The 22,582-nt window shown below is 42.4% G+C and overlaps 1 protein-coding gene across 3 annotated transcripts in view; it reads right to left on the bottom strand.

The window, feature by feature from the left end:
• lpcat1 (lysophosphatidylcholine acyltransferase 1) overlaps positions 1-22,582 on the bottom strand; it is a 37,943-nt gene that overhangs the window by 10,855 nt on the left and 4,506 nt on the right. The window contains exons 2-15 of one of the 3 annotated variants that reach the window (XR_015126945.1): positions 20,968-21,107; positions 19,171-19,385; positions 18,797-18,909; positions 18,604-18,664; positions 14,471-14,529; positions 13,336-13,370; positions 12,893-12,947; positions 12,694-12,776; positions 12,496-12,621; positions 11,978-12,131; positions 9,567-9,665; positions 8,877-9,015; positions 8,144-8,354; positions 6,200-7,577 (exon numbers count right to left, since the gene is read on the bottom strand). Coding sequence is in view for 1 of the 3 variants with exons in the window: in XM_086280818.1 (XP_086136944.1) it covers positions 8,221-8,354; positions 8,877-9,015; positions 9,567-9,665; positions 11,978-12,131; positions 12,496-12,621; positions 12,694-12,776; positions 12,893-12,947; positions 13,336-13,370; positions 14,471-14,529; positions 18,604-18,664; positions 18,797-18,909; positions 19,171-19,385; positions 20,968-21,107 (1,413 nt within the window). In the remaining 2 variants the exon portion in view is untranslated. The other 2 variants (XR_015126946.1, XM_086280818.1) reach the window with 2 other exon arrangements.

Here is a 22,582-nt window from a genome sequence, read left to right as displayed (position 1 = left end):
ATGTGTGGATCTGACCCAAGTGGATGAATTCCATCAGACAGTGAGGTTGAAGAAATCTGTTGCTGAATCTGCTCTTCAGATTGTCGAGTGTGTTACGGAGGGGGTGGGAATCGTGAGTCATTGCCCATGAACATTTGATAGTTATGTCTTCAGTAAAAATAGTAGTAAAAATAAAGAAAAACCATTAAATGAGAAGGTGCATCCAAAAATTTGTGTTGTAGGTCTTCAGAAACCAGTGGGCGAGGCCCATCTTTTATACTGCCCCAAATGGTCATCAGATGAACTGCAGTTATTGACTCTTCTGCACTGGCTTCAATTTTCAGCCCTTGAGGTTTCCACTTAGTGTACCTTGCTCTACCAAGGTCAGGTGGAGAGGCAGAGTGGGGATGTGTGCAGAAATAATGGGGACCAAGATGGTCAGTCCCTTTAGGATCCTCAAGGGTCTCAAAATGACCTCTACAAGGTATGTGGAGTTCTTAACTGACCATTTCCTGAGAAATGAGCCATGTGGAAGGAAATCATTTCCATTCCGGGCAAAGCACCATCCCATGTTACACAGAAAGCCACTGACTCATAGGTTGCTATGGGAATAAAAAGAAAAAAAATGTCATGGTGTGGCTGCCACTATACTCTGACCTTAAACCTATGAGAACCCGTGGAGACTCCCTAAAACAGAAACTATGAGGGTGGGCAGCAGTAGACCTCAAAACAGCAGGTCTGGGAGGCAGTACTGACAACTGTACATGAACCAAAACTTCCCGGGATGTTAGGAGGTGAGACAGACATTCAGAAACAATTAAGAGGAACTAGTCTTGCTAAAAAAAAAAAAAATCCTTTCATCTCAGTTTTTAACAACTTAGATATATTTAAAAATGAGTCAACACTATAATGCTTTTTTCCCTGACAGGCCATTGTGTTTCTTTCTGTCGCTGCCAGCTAAGGCTACGGACTGAACTCTGTGCGAACAATTGAAAATGGGCAAACAATTGTGTAATTACTTGTGACATACTCTATGTTTACTTTGTATACTTACGACTTCTTTCTTGAGCAGAGGAGCCAAACTGTAAGCTGGTGACGCCTCGGCAGAAAGAAAATTTCACTGGTGATGATTTCATTTATTATTTTTGTCAGTGAACTCCGTGGGCAGATAAGCATGATGAAACCAGCACACGAAGCTGAGTGGCAGAAGCAGCTGACATGTTTGCTCAGATGTGTCACTGCCCCAAAAAACACATTTCACTTTAGCAGTGAATAGTTAAGCAGAATGAGGTCACAACTAAACCCAGCTGAAATGCAGGGTATTTAAATAATGCCAACTGAAGAGGAGCTCAACAGTGAAATCAAAGCCAACACGTAGCTACAAATGCAGCTTCGATTATGAGAGTGGGAAAGACTGACTGACAGCAACAGAGATTATGCTACTTCTACTTGGACCTTAAGACAGAGATAACTATTTTTCAATGGCCTTCAGATGTGGCACATCAGTGGTTCCAAACAATTCTGTTTGATGCACCCCCACAGCTCATCAAGTATTTATCGAGTACATTTAGCATGTACTCAATCCTTTTAGCTGCCATTTCGAGTAAGAGACTTTAGTTCAACTGGATTTGTCCAATTGTTTTTGCGCAATGAAAAAGTATTCAAGTGCCTCCTGATTCTTTTTTTCCCTCCAAACTACATTTTCAAGGGTCTACTGTCCAAAAATCCAGAGAAAGACAGAAAATCTATGAAGTACTTTGAACCTCAGCCAACCTTTCCCTTCATTTCGATTAATTCAGTTTCATTTATATAGCTCGAAATCACAACGACCGTTGCCTCGAGGTGCTTTATATTGTAAATAGTGCTGTCAGCGTTAATCTCGTTAAAATGACGTTAACACCACAACCGCATTAACGTGGCAAATCTCCGTTAGCGAGTTGGCACGGATCGCCCTGTGCGTGGGGCTGCACGGCGCTAGCACATTAACCAGCTAAACGTGCTAACGCGTTGACAATATCAGAGAAATCACTTGGCGACAGTGGGAAGGACAAACTCCTTTTTAACAGGGAAAAAAAAAAACTCCTGCAGAACCAGGCTGATCGCACAGCACGGCTGTCCTTTATATCTGTGTAATGTTAGCAAAGCTGGTGATGCTGAAAAACTCATTACTCCATGAAAGCCTGCTCTTGAGAGCACTAACAGGGAGTTTCTCCCATATTAGCTTCTCTTCACTGTCTTCTTTTGAAATCCAGAATTACATTTAAAATCTTTATATACCTTCCTCTCGTGTACAAATGCTGAGTGATTAGACTCCATCTCATCTAACAGCCACTTTAACCTGGACCAAAAAAGAACCCCTATGTTAAGAGGGCCAACTCAGTACAAAGCAGGTTTTTAGCTTGATACCAAAAAAATATACGTTTCCGCCTTCATAGGCAATGTATAGCGGGTGATTTTTTCCCTCCCCCTAATTAACTCACTCATTTGAATGTTGTTAAAGCTTAGAAATTGGGTCATGATCGCATTCAATGCCAGGTGTGCCATTTCCTAAGCTTGACATCTGCTAAACCTGTGTTTGAAATGTTGATGGCTTTTAGTATCTAAGAAATATGATGTATATTATGTGTTATTGGCTGAAAGTGCAGTAATTCATTACTCTTATTTAGCAGGTGTCCATGTCTGCACATTGGCCCTGTAAAAGCCCTAACCAAGCTTGCTAGCATTAGACCATAGCTTAGAACATAGGTGTCAAACTCTGGCCCGCGGGCCAAATTTGGCCCGCAACCTAATTACATTTGGCCTGCGAAGCCATACCAAATTATCATTAGAGCTGGCCTACCGGTATTATACAGCTAATATATATATTGTTTAGTATTAAGCTTTGCTTGTTCCATGTTCAGTTTTTCAGCAAAACTTGTTTGAGTCCATAAGAAGAGATTCATTCTTAAATCTGGAGGAAGATCCTTTTTTCAATAAATATTAACGTTAGCCCGCGACCTTGTTCCAGTTTTAAATTTTGGCCTACTGTGTATTTGAGTTTGACACCCCTGGCTTAGAACTACTGACAATCATCACTTCTGCCTTTAAAAAAAAGAAAAACAAACAAACAAAACAAAAAATGCTAACACTGATGTTTAAAAATTAACATGCAATTTTACATCTGTACAGGCTATGTCCTGAAGCATTTCCCAGCTTTCACATTGGCCTGGGACCTCTGATCGTGCAATGAGCAACTGTCTTTCCCCTCTTTCCCTAACCATGTATTTATACACTATTGGACGTCATTAACTTTGTGTTTCCTCTCTATAATTTGCCTTTTGCTCCATTTGTTATCTCTGTATACTTTTTTTCCTTCTTCTCTTTTCCCATTCTCCCATCCAGTGGTGGCACTGGGCTGCCCTCGTTGCACTTGGTTTGCCAAAAGGGAGATTTTCCTCCCCACCCACACAGTTTATTCTCACAGATGATTGTTGGAACAGTGGGTTTCTGTCTCTATTTTGAGATAACCATTTCTATGACTCGTATAAAATAAGTGGATTTAAGAATGAATGCAGGAAGTCACAAAAATCTAACCTCTTTTCAAATATTTGCAGTCACAACTCCACTGTGTGAAAGACACTGGAGGCTAACAAACCATTAAGGGCAAAAGTTACAGTTTTACTATTTTTATGTCCTCTGAGAGGCACAGAACACACATGTAAGGTAAAAAAAAAAAATCTGTTAAATGTAAAGAAAAAATCCAAATCATATATATCAGGCATCGGGGTCCTGTTATATTCCACAAAAAGCAGCAGCACAATGTTGTGGGGATGCTTTCCCGCTCCAGGGTTCAGGCAATAATTGAAGGAATCCCACTCTCTAACAGAGAGGTCTGGAGAGGAAAGCATCAGTATGTCAATTGAAGCTCAAGTGCCACTGCAGCATGACAGTCATTCTCAAGCATATGAGTGAGTCCACCTGTGAACGGAATGAAAAATAAAAATGGAAACTGGCAGAGAATAAAAATAAAATATTCAAAGTCTGGACCAGAACCCTGTTAAGATGCTGGGGAAGTGCCTGAGAAGAGGAGTTCACCCTCTGATGAGGCTGCAGTAAAGAACTTCTGAAAGAAGAATTGGATAAAATTTCATCACAGCGACGTCTGAACCACATCAAGATATTGGACGTGGCACTGTTTGCAGATGTTTTCAGAGGTGTGGGTAGCACAGCCAGGTTTGATTGATGATTCTCGTATTGGATAACCGCGTAGCTTCTTTAAATGCAAATACGATTTAAAATTTGTATTTTGTATTCGCTCAGGTTGCCTTTATGTTTCAGATAAAATGTAAAGAGAAACTTAATTTATCTCACATTTATCCATCACTTTACGCAAGTGGATAAATCGTGGCCTGTGATTGGTTTGGTTTGAATAGAGGAGCAGATAAATGCTTGTTTATTCAGATACAGATCCCAGAATCAAAAGATATCTGGGATATAGGAGTAAACTGGGCATTTTGCATCACAAAATCAAGCAATTAAAAAAAATTAAATTAAATAAAAAAGTCAAGTTCAAGAAAATGTCAGAAATGAATCTGAATCTAAATATCTTCCTTTATCCAGGAGCCCAGTTCATCCACGGTTTGTGTGGAGGAATTTTTAACCTCTGCTCCATTAGCTGTACGTATCGCCAGAATAAGGTACAGCATCCTTCCAAAACTGCATTCATTTTTCACTTCAAAGTTCTAAACACAATATCCCACAATGACAAAGTGGAAAAACTTTGCTTGAAATTCATCAACTTTATTAAAAATAAAACAAAAACATGTACAAAAGTATTCACAGCCTTTTCCATGACACTAAAATTTAACTCGGGTATATCTTGTTTCCAGTGATCATCCGTCATCTGCTTCTACAACTTGAGTGGAGCCCATCTGTGGTAAATCAGTCTATTGGGCATGATTTGGAAAGGCCACCTGCCTACATCAGCTGTAGTTGACAGTGTATGTCAGAGCACCAAACCGTGAAGTCCAAAGAACTCTGGTCTGTAGACCTCCGAGACAGGATTGTATCGAAGCACATCATCCGTAAATGGAAGAAGTTTGGAATGTCTACCTTCTTATTGAAGCAAGTGACCAACCACCCAGTTTTCAGTCTGACAGAACTACAGTGTTGCTCTGGGGAGAGAGGAGAACCTTCCAGAAGGAAAAGCACTTCTGCAGCTCTCCAACAATCAGGGTTGCATGGTAGTGGCCAGACTGAAGCCACTCCTCAGTAAAAGGCACATGACAGCCCAGCTGGAGTTTGTCAAAAGGCACCTGAGGGACTCTCAGACCATGAGGAAAAAAAAAAAAATCACCAATCTGATTAAACAATGATTGAGCTCCTTGGCCTGAATGCAAAGTGTCACGTCTGGAGGAAACCAGGTACCGCTCATCACCTGGCCAATACTGTCCCTACAGTGAAGCATGGTGGTGGCAGCATCGTGCTGGGGGATGTTTTTGGCAGTGGGACACTAGCTGGGATCAAGGGAAAGATGAATGCAGGAATGTACAGAGACATCCTGCTCCAGAGCACTCAGACTGTACCTACAAACATGATATATTTTTGTTTTTAATTTTTAAATACATTTGCAACAATTTCAAGCAAATGTTTTTCAAATTGTCAATACTTTCAAGATGAACTGTGGACTTTTATTTTATTTATAAACCTTTGACTCTAAACATTATAGCTGGCAGTAGCGCCATCCACAACCTGAGTCAGAGGACCACGAGGATCATCCACTTTGTCTCTACGACAAAAATAAGTAAACGTTATGTGAGCTGCTTCTTTGGCCCTGCAAAGCAGAGGTACTACAAAGGATCTCCAGTGGATGCGCGGTGATGTTTCCTTAGTCACCTGGATTAAATCCAGGGTTGTGTTTACTGTAGGGGGGATTTTTGCTTGGCCAGGATGAGGGCTGGTGATGGATCCCCAAATACGGTGAACAGATTCCAGCCCTGCTATGTGGTCGGCTGCTGCTGCTGTTGTCTTTCATGGCATATTCCTTTGAGGCAGGAGTATCTGAAGGAGTCTGCAGTGAGGCGCTGCTCAATGAGCAATTTATATGTCCTCAACAAAGCTTCTTCTTTAGACCCCGAAGGCAAGTCTTAATTGTTAGACGTGATATCTCCACTCTCCCTCTCTGCTTTCTTTGACTGTTTTTTCTTCTCTCTCCTCCCACCCACCCTCCCTCCCTGCAGCTATTAGGAATTGGATTTGGAGCAGAACGATCCATTTAGTTTCTCTCCTCCGTTTCTATCCCTCTCTCCCTGCTTCCACACCTCCTCTGTAGGTTTCTCTCATCAAAGCCCAGGCTTAATCTGTCTATTTTTACCTCAAGGAATGAAAGCAAGGGATGAGGTAATGTTTTTGCTGTCCATCAGGTGGGCAGTGGTGCATGAGCTCTCTGGTGTACATAGCATACGGAGCTAGTGCCACCACGTGGACCGAGATGAGAAGAGGTCTTACGAAAGCAATAGGATGAGCATGAACAGAACTGCCTTTTCATTAACTCGCTAATAATGATCAAAAGAAAAACACAGAGAACGTGACAACAGATAAAGATGGACAAAAATCCACTGATGATAGCTTTAAGGTAAGTGTGACCCACTGCATTGATTCATACAAACACTGTCAGGCAGTTTTAGAGAACTCAAAGCATCTTAAGATACAACTATAAAAGCAGAGCTCCCCCTAGTGGGTACACACAGTAAGTGACTATGACAAAACAGAAGGTTGTATTTGTAAAATAAAAAGCAGAAAACTTTGATTTCTGCTTTGAATTTTAAAACATAATGGAAACTAGGCATAAGGCATGAAATGTGACCATCACAGATCAACTTTCAAACTGCAGAAAAACAAACCAAAAAAAAAAAAAAGAAAAAAAAAAAGAGAGAGAGATAGATGCGTGAAAGCGAAGACATGTTATTTATCAAGTTTTTAAAGATATGTTCATCCAAATACCGAGCAGTCGTCCTTTGCAGTGTTTTATGAACTGTTTAACGCAGAGGTGGAGAAATTGTTTTGCTCATCATATAACTGTAGGTTCATGCACAAACGAAAGTATGAAGGTAGTTGCAGGCAGCAGTCTAACATCTGGGCCCACATTCATTAAGACTCTCGGAGCAGGAAATCAGACAGCTGTCACGCTGGCACCTCTTTAGTCGTGCTTTTGAAAATCAGGAGTGAAAGCACTGAGGGAGTGTTTTAACTTCAGTCTGGGTAAATGCAGACATTTCATCCAGATTTTCACTAATAACTAAAACTCCACATGAAAAATCATCTGAAATGTCATTTAAAGCTGAGAATTGTCAGTATTTTCAATCATGCTCTAATTTGTATATAGTTTTTCTCTTATGAGGAACCTTTTGGATTCTAATCTCTAAGAGCAGTTTTTGAACCCGAGAGTACTCTGAAAACTTTTTTATTGTGGAGGAAAAAAAGAAAAACAGATAATCCTGCTATTTACTAGTAGAACGCATCCAATCCTGCTGTCAGGAGAGCAGGCAAGAGCCGATGCATTGTGGAAGTTTCCATGTTATTTCTGCTGGGGAGAGAATCACTGAAGAGGCCCCTGCAATCTAAACACAGCACAAAAACCCCAGTGGTGAGGCCCAACGAGGAGGAGGAGGAGGAGAACGATGCTGGTGCTACAGCTCAGAAACCACAGCTGTTATCTCTGACTTTGCATAAAGCAGACACCTAAATGAACAAGCTTGTTGTTGAATGTGTGGTGAGATGCAGTAACACCCTCAAAGGTCTGGACATTGTAATGCAAATGGTTATGCAAATGTACTGCAATATGCTGGTGACGCGTGAAACTTTAATGGCAGTAATCTGGGAATATAAACACATAAATATGGGCCGAGATGCAAAGTGTCAACACGACAGCAGGTATTGTGCTAGTGTCCATTAGCCTGAGATAACAACAATGCTAACCTTCCAATACATAAGGATACATAAAATCCTCCTTTTTCAATCTGTTCTTTATAAACATATATATAAATATTTGTGGAGCACACAAAATGTATCTTAATATTATAGTGGGCATTAAAAATAAAGGAAGGCAAAGAAAGAAATAAAAAAATAAAAACATTATCTGGATCAGGAATTCATACTCTTCCTAAAAGTTTTGCCCTTTCTCTACCTGCACTTGAAGGCACCGTTGTGACAGCATTGATGGGGTCTGATAGAGAAGGTAAAAAAGTGGCTTGAGTCTGTGAGTTAGTCGTCTTTGCTGCGGCTCTGGCCGTTGCAGCTCGGAGATCGGCCTGTGCAGAAATCCCGTGGATGGTCTTTAAAGTGGAGGCAGTCCAGAGCAAAGTGTGGAAACTGCTGGATGTAATGAAGAAGATCATCTGGCAGAGATGGAGTGTGAGATTAAAACAAATGTTAACTTTACATTCTTAATAATCAAAACACTAAACTTAAATATAACATGTAATATGTGGCATCTAAACAGCATATGTAATTAGCTCTTTTGTTTAGCAGCATTAGCATAATTACTCTGATCATTCTAGATCATTAGAGATCGGACTGAAAGTGGCTATTTTGTGCAGATGGGTTGTTTTATGGTAAAAATAAAAAGGTTCTTTTATTGGACAAGAAAAGAATGCTCACAGAGGCTTTGACAGTTTCTAGAAAAGGCAGATGGTGGATGTAAAATCTCGTCTAACAGATGGTATTTATTTTCTTCAGTAAAGCCGAGAAGAAATCAAATGTGACGGTGACAGCACAGACGAAGTGGGGGACACACTGACAGATGCTGTCAATCATCTCTAACGTGGGCTCATTAGTACAATGGTCCTATAAATAATTTGACATCTCTGTCAATGTGTTAAAATGCTTAAAACATGTTACAAACAGAAACAGGGTCTTACCATAAGTGATCTTTCCTGTGTCGGGTCCGAGCGTTAAGCACACACTTGAAAGTCGCACTTCCTTCACTCCTAACATGATTTCCAAGATGCCAGCTAGCTCCTCCTCCAGGATTTCCCCGCTCTCCTCGCTCTCGTACATCTGCGAACCCGGCACGAAGCGTTAGCACAATGCTAGGAAACCTACGCTGGTACACCTGTTAAACTGGTTAATGAGCACAGGTTAATCATAGCGCAACAACTCCATGCATTTAAGCCTGTAGACACAGTCAAGGGGACCGGCTGGAATCAAACCAGCATGAGAATGAGGAAGAAGGGTGGCTGCTGGCTGCTGGTCCAGTCAGGCTGATCTGAGAATTTCAGATTAGCTTCCAGTCAAACCATCTCAAACTGGTTTCTTGAACTTGACAATGAGTTCTCTGTACTCAAATGGCCTCCACAGTCATCAGATCTCAATCCAATAGAAAACATGTTGTAATGTGGTGGAACAGGAGAGTCACACTGTGGATGTTCAGCTCACAAATCTGCATCATCATGTCACTATGGCCCAAAGTGTCTGTGGAATGGTTCCAGCACCCTGTTAAATCTATGCTATAAGGCATCTCTCAGGGTGAAAGCTGATACTAGCAAGGTGTACTTGCTCAGCTGTTGGTCAGTGTATGTTAAACCGGAGTAAGCAGTATAAAAACTTACCTTAAAGGCCAGTTTGAGGGTTTCCATGGACTTTGTGGGTCGACGAACGGTCGACAGAGCGATAACGTAGCGCCTGACGTCTATCTGTCCATCTCCATGCTGGGAACAAAAACACCTCGGTGAACAAAAGGAGCAGGATAAGCCCCACACTTACAGCACAAGTATCCATTGATCTGACCATGTTATCGATTGAAATGGAGGACTGTGGTGTACATATGAAGTCTCTAGTATATTCACCTACTAAGCACTAACCCTGATTTTAACTTTGTGGCAGTGTCATAGCTCCTATATAGACAAGGTTTCAAACTAAACAGACCACTTTTAGCCCAAGCACTTTAATTATTTAATTTATTTAAATATAACATGTTTGTTGTGAGGCCATGGTCCTCAACCGGAAAAGGGTGAAGTGCCCACTCCGGGTCGGGGATGAGTTCCTGCCCCAAGTGGAGGAGTTTAAGTATCTCGGGGTCTTGTTCACGAGTGACGGGAGAAGGGAGCAGGAGATCGACAGACGTATTGGTGCGGTGGCCGCAGTGATGCGGACGCTGCACCGGTCTGTTGTGGTGATGAGAGAGCTGAGTATAAAAGCGAAGCTCTCAATTTACCAGTCGATCTGCGTCCCTACCCTCACCTATGGTCACGAGCTGCGGGTAGTGACCGAAAGAACGAGATCGCGAACACAAGCGGCGGAAATGGGCTTCCTCCGAAGGTTGGCTGGCCTCTCCCTTTGAGATAGGGTGAGAAGTTCAGCCATTCAGCCGCTGCTCCTCCACATCGACAGGAGTCAGTTGAGGTGGTTCAGACATCTGACAAGGATGCCTCCTGGGCGCCTCCTGGGTGAGGTGTTCCGGGCACGTCCCACCACGAGGAGGCCCCGGGGCAGACCCAGGACACGCTGGAGAGATTATATCTCGCAACTGGCCTGGAAACGCTTTGATATTCCCCCGGACAAGCTGGAGGAGGTGGCTGGGGAGAGAGGGGTCTGGGCTTCTTTGTTTGGGCTGCTGCCCCTGTGACCCGGCCCCGGATAAGCAGAAGAAAATGGGTGGATGGATGGATGGACGTTTGTTGAGAGGTCAGCATAGACAGAATCTACCCAGCTAACTATCAAGCCCAACCAATTAAAGTATTTTATCAATATCAAATTATTTTTATTATTTTAAAGAGGCTATGATGGTATTTGACTGCATTTAGGACTAGATAGCCACACAAAGTTCAGTCTACATACAAAGACGCCCAATTTTTAAATTTAAAGTGGACTCATTACAATTTTCCAGCTGCATATTTTTATTCCTGAAGAATTTTACTAGAGAAGCTTTGGATGACTCATAGCTCATAATAATCCTTATTTAGCTTATACTGAGCCTGTGACATAACACTGTTTCGGTTGCCTTTCCCCTTCCTTTAAATTAGCTTCTTTATGGTTGGCTGCTTCTTACAAACAGATGAAGCTGCTGAGCTCACAACTAGCAAGAAAAACATCTATTTGTTGATGCCTGTGGACCATCACAATGCCTAATGTTCATGCCTCCATATTAACGTCAGACTGTAACTGTGTGATTGTTCACACAGTACAGAGAAAACCATCTAGTCTTAATTTAAGGATTCAGCTCATGAAATTGTTTTTTTTTTTGTTTTTGTTTTTAAGGAGTTTCTGAAAAATTGTCACTCCTTTGAGCACCTTGTAAAACCCTCTGTTTATTATTAGATTTATGTATCAGGATGCCACAAAGAAAAGCACTGTTCCAACTGTGGCTCACTATTAGAAATGTATCTTTTACCTTTTTAGGATACATACAGGCAGAGTTAAACCACACAAAGCTTGTGTTGTGTTACCGATAAAGTGGAATATTAAAGGCAGCAGATCCGGTTTTAAACTATGCTCATTTTAAATGGTCACAACACTAAAAACAGATTCAATGACAAAAATCTAAAACTCTACAACTAGTTTCTATCAAAAATGCAGGAGAAGAAAACTTTGCAATTTCTTCCAAAAGCCTCCAAACTTCCAAACATTCTCCTCATATCCTAAACATTCCTCTGTGGCCCGTCAGTCCTGCCCAAAATGCCTCACCGCTTCCCTTCACCCTGCAAACACATTAACTCTGAAGTAAAATTCATTGACTTTACCTTTTTTTATTCTCTGCTATGAGAACTTTATTTTATTTTATTGTGATTTTCGTGAATTTGAAACAAATTTTAAGAATTTTATCGTTTTTATATTTTGCAGAAAGAAACAAAAGAACAGATTTTTATGTATTTTTCTGTAAAGCTCATTTTATAACTTTGTGTGATTATTTGAGCATTGCTGGATCTTTTTAAAAAAACATTTTTTTAATCAACTTTTCTTAACATTAAATCCACGTTTATACATTTCCCTTTGCTATATCTTGTGCTTCCTTCATGTTTACCTCATCAAAGAAGCTGTGAACTTCTTTAAGTGTGTCTGTAACAGGGAGGTTGAGGAACTGGGCAAAGTCCTCCAAACCCAGTTTGTCTCCCTGGAGCTTCCTGGCTCTCCTGGCCTGCTCTTCAAGCACCCTGTCTGTTGTTGCTGCTCTCAGTCTGTTAGGACGAAGCAAAAAAAGGAAAAACCTCAAAGAAGCCAGATTAAATAAGAGTAAGTCATACTGGAAACAACACTAAAAAAAAGACAGTACAAAGTGTGGAGTTTCCTCAGCCTTTTTTAAAACAAATCCAGGGGGAAGAAAAAAAAAAACAAAAAACAAAAAAACAAAAAAGGAGGTCCAACATGGTTATAATTATACTCGTAAATTGAAGTTCATTGGGGTTTTTTATTTTGGCTTTTGGTGTGTGTTTCTGCTCAGCCACCAATAGGTGGCAGTGTTTACACACTTTTCCCAAAGTGTTGACTCAGCACCCATCAACCAAGCAGTTTAACTAGTCGTTCCAGTCTCCCACCACTTACCCTAAACGACATGTTAGCTGGTTGAACTCTAGGAGGCTGCGATAATCATATATGCCCAGAGGGCCGCGCGATAGGCTGATCTCAATGTCATCAAAGGACAGGTCTTTGAGCGGCAGGTCCAACGCCCTACGAGGACAGAGAAAAAGTTTTGAGTCAAGAACATCCAAAGCAAGCGTGCGTTGATCATCGGACACTTACTTGGCCATGAGCTTTCTGACGTTGCTGGCGAACAGTGCGGGGTTTTCTTTCTCCTCGTTCGATGGACTGTAAACAGGCAAGTACTAAAGAGAGAGTTCAACTCAGTCTTGTTGTTGTGACACTGATCATACTGCTCGGCAACATAATAATGAATTGCAATAAGTCAGTTTGCTGACTTCTGTCATACGAAACCATTCACCTCAATCTCAATGGAGTTATGAGGCTGACACAGAGTGAGCCACAAAATGTGAAACCTGGAAGACAGAACAAACAGCTTCATCTACACCCTGATGGAAACAAACAGCTTGTAACTTTAATAACACAGAGTGGGAGACTGTGTGTTGTTGTTTTGTGTATATTCTATGTAACCCTGGGAATGCGCTGGAGTCGATCACACCAGACGACGATGTTTGCTTTTAACCAGCCCGTTACACATGCACCTCTCTGCTCTGGTCGGCTAAAAAAAACAAAAAAAAAAAAAACAGCACCTGGTCCCTTTTTTGGTGTGTTTTTTTTGCATGCTGTGCTTTTTTTAACGCTCCCTGATGGAACAAAAGTGTCCTGGACACACAGCCTCGCAGACATATTCCCAGCGTATTCCCACAGTGACTGTAAAGGTGTGTGAGAGAAAGAAACACTCACGCTCCGGGACCTTTCCACGTCCATGTAATGGTATCCTGTGGAGAGAGAACCAAACACCCCATGAAGCAGTTTTATACAAATCCACAAACTCTTTATGTATCCATAATCACTGTGAGGCACACTTATTACAGTGAAACATAGCAGAGATCCTAGCCTGTATAGAAAAACCACCTGTTGGTTTGCAGAATATTGTTTTTGAAGCCTCAACTTTGCTTTGTGAAAGCAAAACACCTCACTTTCTATTTTATAAGATGGAAATAGTCTAATATATTGTTCAAGGCAAGGGTCATGGCCATCACATTTAAAAGTCAGACACAATGTAGGCTGCGATTCAAAATTGCATTAACCAATAGCGACGCTCCCCTGAAGGAAGGACGACTGAAATAAAGCTGTGGACCCTCCCCTCACCCCCAACCGAGAGAAGAATAAAAAAAACCAAAAAAAACCCCACAAAACATAAAACCCCCTTAATTCCACAACACTTCCTGCGTGCTGCTATTCCACACTCAGTCTCATAACGTGAGAGCTGCCAAACATGACCTGACTTGACCTCGCATCGAAGAAGGCGGCCATCACTAAATTAACAAATGCAAAGAGACTGAATGGAAGCACATCTTGTGGTGCGCAGAGAAAAAACAAACTAAGAAGCAGTCACCCTGTCCTTTATTTTCACCTTCTCTGCCTCACTTAACCGTCTTGCGGTGCCACGGTGTCAAAGACGTCAGCGCAGTGAGTACACCGAGCACCACGGGAAACGGTGACAAAGGCTTTCGAGGGAATGAAAAGAAAAACGAGGTAACAGGAGCTGCATGTTTAATGAAAGAGCGGGGAGAGGTGCTGAGAGAGAGACATGACACCTCTGTGTGCATGTGTACATGCGCACGTATGTACGATGTGTGTGTGCGTGAGAGACAAACAAAGGATGAAATATCATCCCACTACAACATGAGCTCATTCAACACAAGAGGAACACACTAATGTGAAGGAAAGAACTCACTGCATCACAGGCGTGTCAGTGTGGGTGTGTACAGTGTACGTGGAGTCACTATAGACGTGACCTACGTCTAAAGCTGCAGGTATGGGAGGAGCCACAGAATAGGATCAAAAGGAAGAGGACAAGATTTATGGTGTATACCAGTTTGTTTGGGTAGCGTAGTATCACTGGCTGCACTGGGAGTCCTGGGATGAAAGCACCTGAGGAAGACAAGAGGAGGAGGAAGGTGATGAGAACAATCTGGTATTTTTGCTAAACGTGATCGATTGTCCCCAAACCCAGCTCAAAGCTTTTATTTGAATCCTACTTCTTTATCTTGTGTCAGGCATGTCACACGTCAAATTTATTTGTTTTTATAGAGTCAAAGTAACTGAGAAATTAGCAGTATTTGATGGAAAATGATGGGGAGGGGGTTTCCAAATAGATTTTATGAGTACAGAAAAAGAATAGAGTTGGACTGCATCAACTGGTTTAGTGAGTGATAAGATCATAACCTCAAAATAACATCGGGAACAGGGACAGAGCGTTTCCATTGAATTCTATTATATCTTGCTGATGATGGGCAGGCTGATAAAAGCTACATACAATATTTATCACTGGACAAAGACCTACTCAAGCTATTCAGTAACTTATGAATGGATTGCAAAGGGTTACAAATATTACACATGAGCATCAGGCTCAGTTTACCAACTTTGTGTGTCTGCTGTTTAATGCTGGCCACAGACCATACAATAGGTTTTTAGAGTTTTGATGGATAAAACATCTGCCTGATGCTGCTGTGAATGAAGCTGCTTATATCACAGCAAAACAGTGAACATGTAGCTCAAGCTGAAAGTCACCAAATCATCAAAACTGTCCTATAATCAGCTGGTGTAGATTTAAAACCAGGTTTTCTTTTTCCAAGATTCAAGAAAATGTTGCTAGAAAAAAAGAAATAGAAATGAGATATCTAATATATAACAAGTTCCTTGTACCCTGTAAATGAAACACATAAAGCTAACTACACAACAACCTGAAAAAATTACAGTAAGTAAGTAAAAGAAAACCAGACGCATGCATCATGAATCACCTAGCTCAGTGTGTATTTGAATAACAAGCCCTGGAGGCAGGGCGAGGAGGATTTTAATAGTTGTTTAATATCAGTGATGGAAAGGCTGATGGAGAGCTGGCATATTAACTAGAGTGTAAATCAACAAAGAGTCTCCGCCAACAAACACTGATGAGTGGCTGAGACCTGCATTTAAAATGAATAAAGTTATAATTAATCGGTTTTCTCGTGAGACTGTGAGAACGTGAAGAGGAGTGAAAGAGATCTGCAGCATCTGAATGATAATGACGAGACTATAGTAAGAGGACAGGCAGACAGATGAGGAAAGAAACGCTCTATTAAAAGACTGAAACGAGAAAAGGACATAACTGCAGTGTGCATTCACACACACAGGTGGCTTAAGCACATTAACACACACACACAGTTTATCTGTTGAGCTGGGAGCCAGTGATGAGATGTAACAAGAGGAGACACATCCAGAGAGGACCGGTAACACATCGCACAATGATCTAACCAGACACTCACACAGTGAGTGAAAGCAGGACAGAGTGTGACCCACAAGGCTCACTGCGAATGGCCGAATTATGGACTGGAAGCAAGGGGATTAGACAGAGCAGGCAGGGAACAATGGCTGACAACGTCACACACACACACACACACACACACACACACACACACACACACACACACACACACACACACACACACACACACACACACACACACACACACACACACACGGGATGTGAGCAGAAATATAAAGAGATGAGTGCAACAGTTCTGTGTCCTGAAGCAAGTCACCGAACCTCCAGACTCACTGTGTCAAAAGAGAAATTCATTTAACCAGACATCTACACCTCCAGTTGGCAGCTATGGAGTCAGCCTCATTCATACATAATCGTTTACAAGTCCACGCACACTACGTGAAATGTATACTGAACAAAGCAAACAGACCAAGTGTCTCCATTAACAGACACACCCACTACTAAGAACTATAACCAAACACAGTCCTCAGGCAACAAAGGCAACAATGAACCTAATTGTCACAAATGTTTTAATGGGATAAATGAAGTTATTCATGTATTTGTTTGATCCTTTTAGAAAAGTAAAACATAAGGTGCGGGGGCCAGAATCCAATCTAGTCCACTAGACAGCTTTAGAAAATGTGAAGGAGCACATAGGTTTTGAACTTAGCTGTATTATCACCTCCACCCCCCAGTGCCATCCGTACTACAACATGAGCAATGAACTAATAGATAAACAATTACATGTTAAAAAAAACCCAAAAAAAAACCAACCAAACATTGGATTTTAGCAACTATTTGGGGTGTTTTGTTTTGTTTTTTTTATCTACTAAAGTCCATCCATCCATCCATTCGCTTCCGCTTATCCTTTTCAGGGTCGCGGGGGGCGCTGGAGCCTATCCCAGCTGTCATAGGGCGAGAGGCGGGGTACACCCTGGACAGGTCGCCAGTCTGTCGCAGGGCCAACACACAGGGACAGACAACCATTCGCACTCACATTCACTCGCACATTCACACCTAGTGGCAATTTAGAGTTTCCAATTAACCTATCCCCACAAACTGCATGTCTTTGGACAGTGGGAGGAAGCCGGAGTACCCGGAGGTAACCCACGCAAACACGGGGAGAACATGCAAACTCCACACAGAAAGACCCCGGCCTGATGTTGGAATTGAACTCAGGACCTTCTTGCTGTGCGGCAACAGTGCTAACCACCGTGCCACCGTGCTGCATTTTAATGTTTACTTTAAAAAAAAAAAAAGAAAGAAAAGATATTTTTCTGTGAATTAACGACAACTTTCTATTTTGTGATTACACGATAGTCTGCGCAGTGAACTACCTGAACCTTTTCTGAAATTTTACACATTAAATCATGTAGTCTCACCGGTCGGTCCCACTTACGCTCAAAGTCGGCTGTAGGTAAAATGAGTTTACTCGACTACGCTGCTTGCAACTAGTCGGTTAGTCTGTTGTTTGGAAGTTGTGCAAAAGGGGAAGATGGTGTATGTGGCGGGGTATGGTCTGTGGTGCCATGCCCGCCATGATTCATTTAAAGTAGTGCCGAAACCCAGCAGGCGGCATGGCGGAACTGCAGCCGGCGGTGTCACGCTGCCAGCAGGAAGAACTCCCGGACCGGATCGAACGTGGGAGGCAGAGGATTGAAAATCTGGCAGCTCTGATCGGGTTCTGGCCAGCACCGCTGCCACCCCCACCGGCATTCCCCGATAGCGAGGGAGTGGAGGAGGTCCAGACTGTTCTGGCACCCATCCTGACCACCAGGGTGAGGCCAGGCAGGATGCAGCCAGCCACCGCGCCCATACCCACTCCATGGGTGGGAGTGGCTGCTGCCAGGCAGGGGCCTACACCCGTTCCTGCTCCCCAGAGGAGGGCCTCTGAGCAACCGCCGGGCCCACGCACCTGCCCAGCCATAGGTGGAGGACGAGGTGTGTGAGAGATCGGCGCAGCCAGAGATGGAGGTTGAGGCGCCTGCCAAGCTGGAGATGGAGATTGAGGCGCGCGAGGCTCCTGCCAAACCAGAGGTCCACATGCTGTCCGGACCGGCCTCACTTCCACCAGAGGCTGGCGCATTGTGTGATCCTGTGCAGCAGCCGCCCGCCAAGCTGCTGGTCCCCAGACCCACCTCGTTACCAGCCCCACTGGATATGTGGGTGGTCACCTGAATGGACACCTCCCGGTAGCTGGACCAGGGGTGCCGACGGTCAGGGCTGATTCGACCAGATGGCTCCCCGGCCTCAGTTGGGCGATGCGGGTATGTAGCGGGGCGTGGTCTGCAGTGCTGCTACAGGGAAGGCGGACACACCTGAGCGGCATCCGCAATCACGCCTCACTGGCTTAAAAGTCTGGTTGTTGTTGCTGGTGTGTGTTAAGCTGGTGGCTGGAAAGCCGCAGCCTAACACTGCAGTGTTACAGCACCAACAACTGTGGAAATAAACATAGATGCTAAAATGCAAGCAAACATGAACGGGTCTGCCGTGGTTCATTTACAGTGCAATAGTGAGCCTTTTACCATCGAGTGAAAATTTCTGACTTGATGGTGGGTCTAGATGGAAATGAATGAGATTTTATCAAGGTAGTTTGCATGCATGACGAGTTCAGAGCAGTTTTATTGAGAACCAGTAAGAATAAACACACAAAAGACTATCTTTACAGTCAGGCCAAAGCAGGAAGTGGACTGAATACATACCAGCCTTGAATAAGATTAGACCCGACCTGTTGGTGCAGGTCCCCTCCGGGAATATCATGATCTGCAACAGACACAAATCGCTCTTCATTTCTTGTTTGAATTTGCTCTCGCTTTTAATTTATCACCTTTAAATTCCCGGGTGTCAGCTGAGATCAGATCTCTGTGCCCTTATGCGTATATGCATGTAGTTTACCTGAGGCCACTTCCCTCCAGAGCACGCTCTCCGCCTGATTTCCTCGACAGTTTTTCGTCTCGAGTCTTGGTCTGACCGAAACACGAACACTGGCCTGATGTAGCTGATCAAAGCTGGGAGAGGATGATGAAGAAGTGGATTTTGGAAGTAAGCCACAACAAGTGAATTAATGTTCAAAACACTGAATAAAAGAAAACTGATGGAGAGTTGACTTAACAGAATGCAGTCTTTGTCACACAGAAAGAAAGAAAGAAAGAAAATCTGGAGGCATCTATAGCTCAGCTAAATCTATTTAGTTACCTGTCTGAATGCATTCTGTTACATTGTGCATATGCTGTACATTATTATAGGAATTTCAGTAAATGTGCACTTACTGCCCCAGACTGGGATGCTCCTGCTTTCCAGTTTGGTGACTATGGAGCACATGGTCATAGTGACTGGGATGGCATCAAAGTAAGAAGAATGTGGTGCCACAGTGAGGATGGGCGCTTCAGAGGGTTCTACCCGTTGTCCCTTCACTTTGATCCAGTGGAAACCTCCGCAAAACCACATGGCTCGCATGATCGCTCTTAGACACAGGTCTATAAACCTGACGAAGGACACACAGACAGCTGCAGAGGGACGTTGCTAGCTGGCAGAGTTTTCAAGCGATGTTGAAATTTACACTTCCCGACACTTCACCCAATGCATGAAACGATACATTTTTAGACATAAGTTGTAACGGCCGCCGTTTTCTTTGTGAGCATTTATTACACGACGTGCTGCGGGGAAAAGCCTGTTCTAACGTTTGACTCTAAGGTTTATGTTTTAGCACCTGGCAGCTCTTTTTTTTTACTTCTCATCCGTAAATAATCTGCTCTTTCACGTGATTCACATGATCTTGAGTTTTATTGTGAAAGGTCTATGTGGAACATAAACAAGCGGACACGCGATGCTGTTACCGTCGTTGATGCTAACCACAACGCATAAAAACAGTCGCTTGTCCGTCCATAGTGTGGTTATATTAAAAAATATAAGAGAAAGAGAGAACTTTAAGAAATGAATATAGCCACTACAGTGACCATCAAAACGATGAAAAAAAAAATATTGCCGTAAACAGTTTATTTTGCGACACCACGAAACAAACGATAGCGTAAAACGAAACAATAGATGTTTTTATATCCTCATCCGATATGTATCGTTATATCGAACAGCCCTACACCACGGAAATACATGGATACATTCGAAGACTTTCAGGTGTTTGGACCAATGTTTTCTTTTCTGATCAAACCAGAAATCCACAGCTGTGCGTGTTCACAGAGCTTTCATTCTCACCTGCTGGACGTCACTACCTGACAAGTTTTACTGTCTTAAGAACACTGCAGAGGCCTTATTGACAGTATTTGGCTCCACACGAGTGTCCTCAGGTAGCCTCTGAATGCTGGACACTCGGAGACCTGTGTCTCTGAGTGGGAGACCAGAGATCACATTAACATGTGTGTCTCTGTATTAACAAACATGCCGTGTTGGCCCAGTTTATTTTTCTTATCAGTGTTGTGAGGAGACCATAAATAGCATTGCGTTTTCTGTTGTATAGTTCCTTTGCTGTTGGTGTTCTTGTTATTGATAAAAAGTGTTTGTTTGGGGGTTTTTTTCAAAATAGCTGATTTGCCAACACCTGCGAACAAATATAATTCTATAAAGTTGTTCTGTATAGTGTGTAACTGTTGATATAGAGCGTTATTAAATTTATTGCTAATGCAATGGTTGATATGACACTCATCATCAGACCCCTGCTATAGACATATTTATCTTCAGAATGTGAGTGAGTGGCTAAATCTGTTCATGTTTTTAGCAACAATTTTTATTAATCCGCAGTCTTTTTCACTAATGTTGTGTTTTCTGTGTTTTAAATACAACAATGGGCTCAATATTTTATTTTTTAGAGGTTGTCAGTAACGAAGAACCTGTAAAAATGACAGAGTGCTGCACTCTAATTATTCACACAACTAACATTTGTATAAAAGCATACCAGCATGCTGATGTTATACTGAGCAGACAGTGGGCAACAGTCAGCATCTCAATTTATAATTATATATTGCAATACAATTTACAGGATGCTGAGATTTTCACACATTTCTGTCTAATCCCATAAGTCTTAGTAGCACATGGGTGCTTTCACACAAACCCACCTCCTCCACCACGACTGAGGCTCGATCGCAAACTCCGAACGTCCCAGAGAAGCCGTGAAGGCGAAGGGCCACGCCAGCAGCATGAGGAAAGAGACCAGCAGCAGCCGCACCGGAAAAACTGTAACTGACATGAGTCCTATCTGCAGGGACAAAACACACAGAGACACAAACAGTCACACTTCTGCTGCACTTCAACAACCTGCTGTTTACTGTAACATCCCTGCTGTGTTTTAGCCAACTGTCAAAAAAACAATAATTAGCATAGCATACATTCCTATACAGCTGAGAAACATGCTATTACATTTTACAGTGTCAACACTCCATCTGTGCCTTTAGCAGAACACAAAACCACATAATTAACACTAACTGTGCTTGTCTAATCGCGCTTTAAAGGCCCAACACACATCAGCGGTTTGCACTATCAACGCCGATTACCGAAAGTAAGAATAAAGGGAGGATATAGGCTTAATTGTGTTTGCATCTAAACAACGTTTATTTCAATATATTAACAGCAAATCATCCTAAAATATACTCTTATACACACACAGCCCTTTCTACTGCTGGTGTCGTTTGAAACCAGACTCTATGTAAAAGATCCCATTATTTGTGTGTTTTTGGGTGTGGCAAGCCCGTGACTCGCAATTTGCTACTGAATGAGTATACACGGCATCCTCAGGTTCTCAGTCAGATCCAGCGTTTGCTTATTACATCTTTGTTCCTACAAAAAACCTCAACTCCAACATCGCTAATATCAAAGCTTTAAAGAACAGCAGTCCCCAAATCAACCGATTGAACCATGCTGACTAAAGCCATCTTCTACTTGCAGTGAAGACTGAAGAATCATTCGGTATACAGGAGACTTCATGGTCGACTCAATGATGACAATGTGTCTAGATCGTGTGCTTTAAATCACCCCTCTCAGCTGGTGTGAGGTATTAGGTGTGCTGATATGCTGTGTTTGATCTAAACCAGTTGGTCTCATCTGTACAAGGACAAGGTTCCAGAAGTCTTGTGGTTTGTCCAGTTGCATCTTTACAAACCTGAGATGTGCTGACATGTTTGTTTTTTAACATGCTAACTGAGGCCTGTAGCCTGAGCACTCAACAGTCTGGTCTTTGAATGCGGTGGGATGTCCACTCCTGGAAAGGTTGTGCCGCACATCCTTTTTCTGACAAAACCCGTGAAAATTCTGTTTGTTCACCAGAGTTCATGACTACACATCAAATCTCTGGGATTACTCATGAATTACCTTAAATAAGCCTCAGATCTGACAGTTGCTACTTCTATTGCCTAATGTTATGACCATAAAGGATTCTGTTAGTCTTTCTGTTTAGTAAAGGTCACTCGTGGTGAATGGATGACTCTCATTGGGTTTAGCCAACAAAAGTTCACATGTGTTGGGTTTAGTTCGCAATAATTTTACATAAATACGAAGGTAAAAAGGATAAAACTACAGGATGATAAGGATATAAATTGAGTTGACTGACCTGTCATGACTTCTCTTACTGTGTAATGACAAAGATTTGGCAAAGTCACGGCCTCAAGGGCAAATTCAAACTGTGTAACATTTAAAAGCTCCTTCGTTTTGCTCGTATGACCTCTATTTGATCCCTTC

The sequence above is a fragment of the Aulonocara sp. 'chitande type north' Nkhata Bay genome, linkage group LG22 (assembly GCF_057382095.1).
Source record: "Aulonocara sp. 'chitande type north' Nkhata Bay isolate Kocher_YH1m ecotype deep benthic linkage group LG22, A_spYH_male_GT1.1, whole genome shotgun sequence".
Lineage (NCBI taxonomy): Eukaryota > Metazoa > Chordata > Actinopteri > Cichliformes > Cichlidae > Aulonocara > Aulonocara sp. 'chitande type north' Nkhata Bay.
This window is presented reverse-complemented; position numbering and strand designations above follow the sequence as displayed.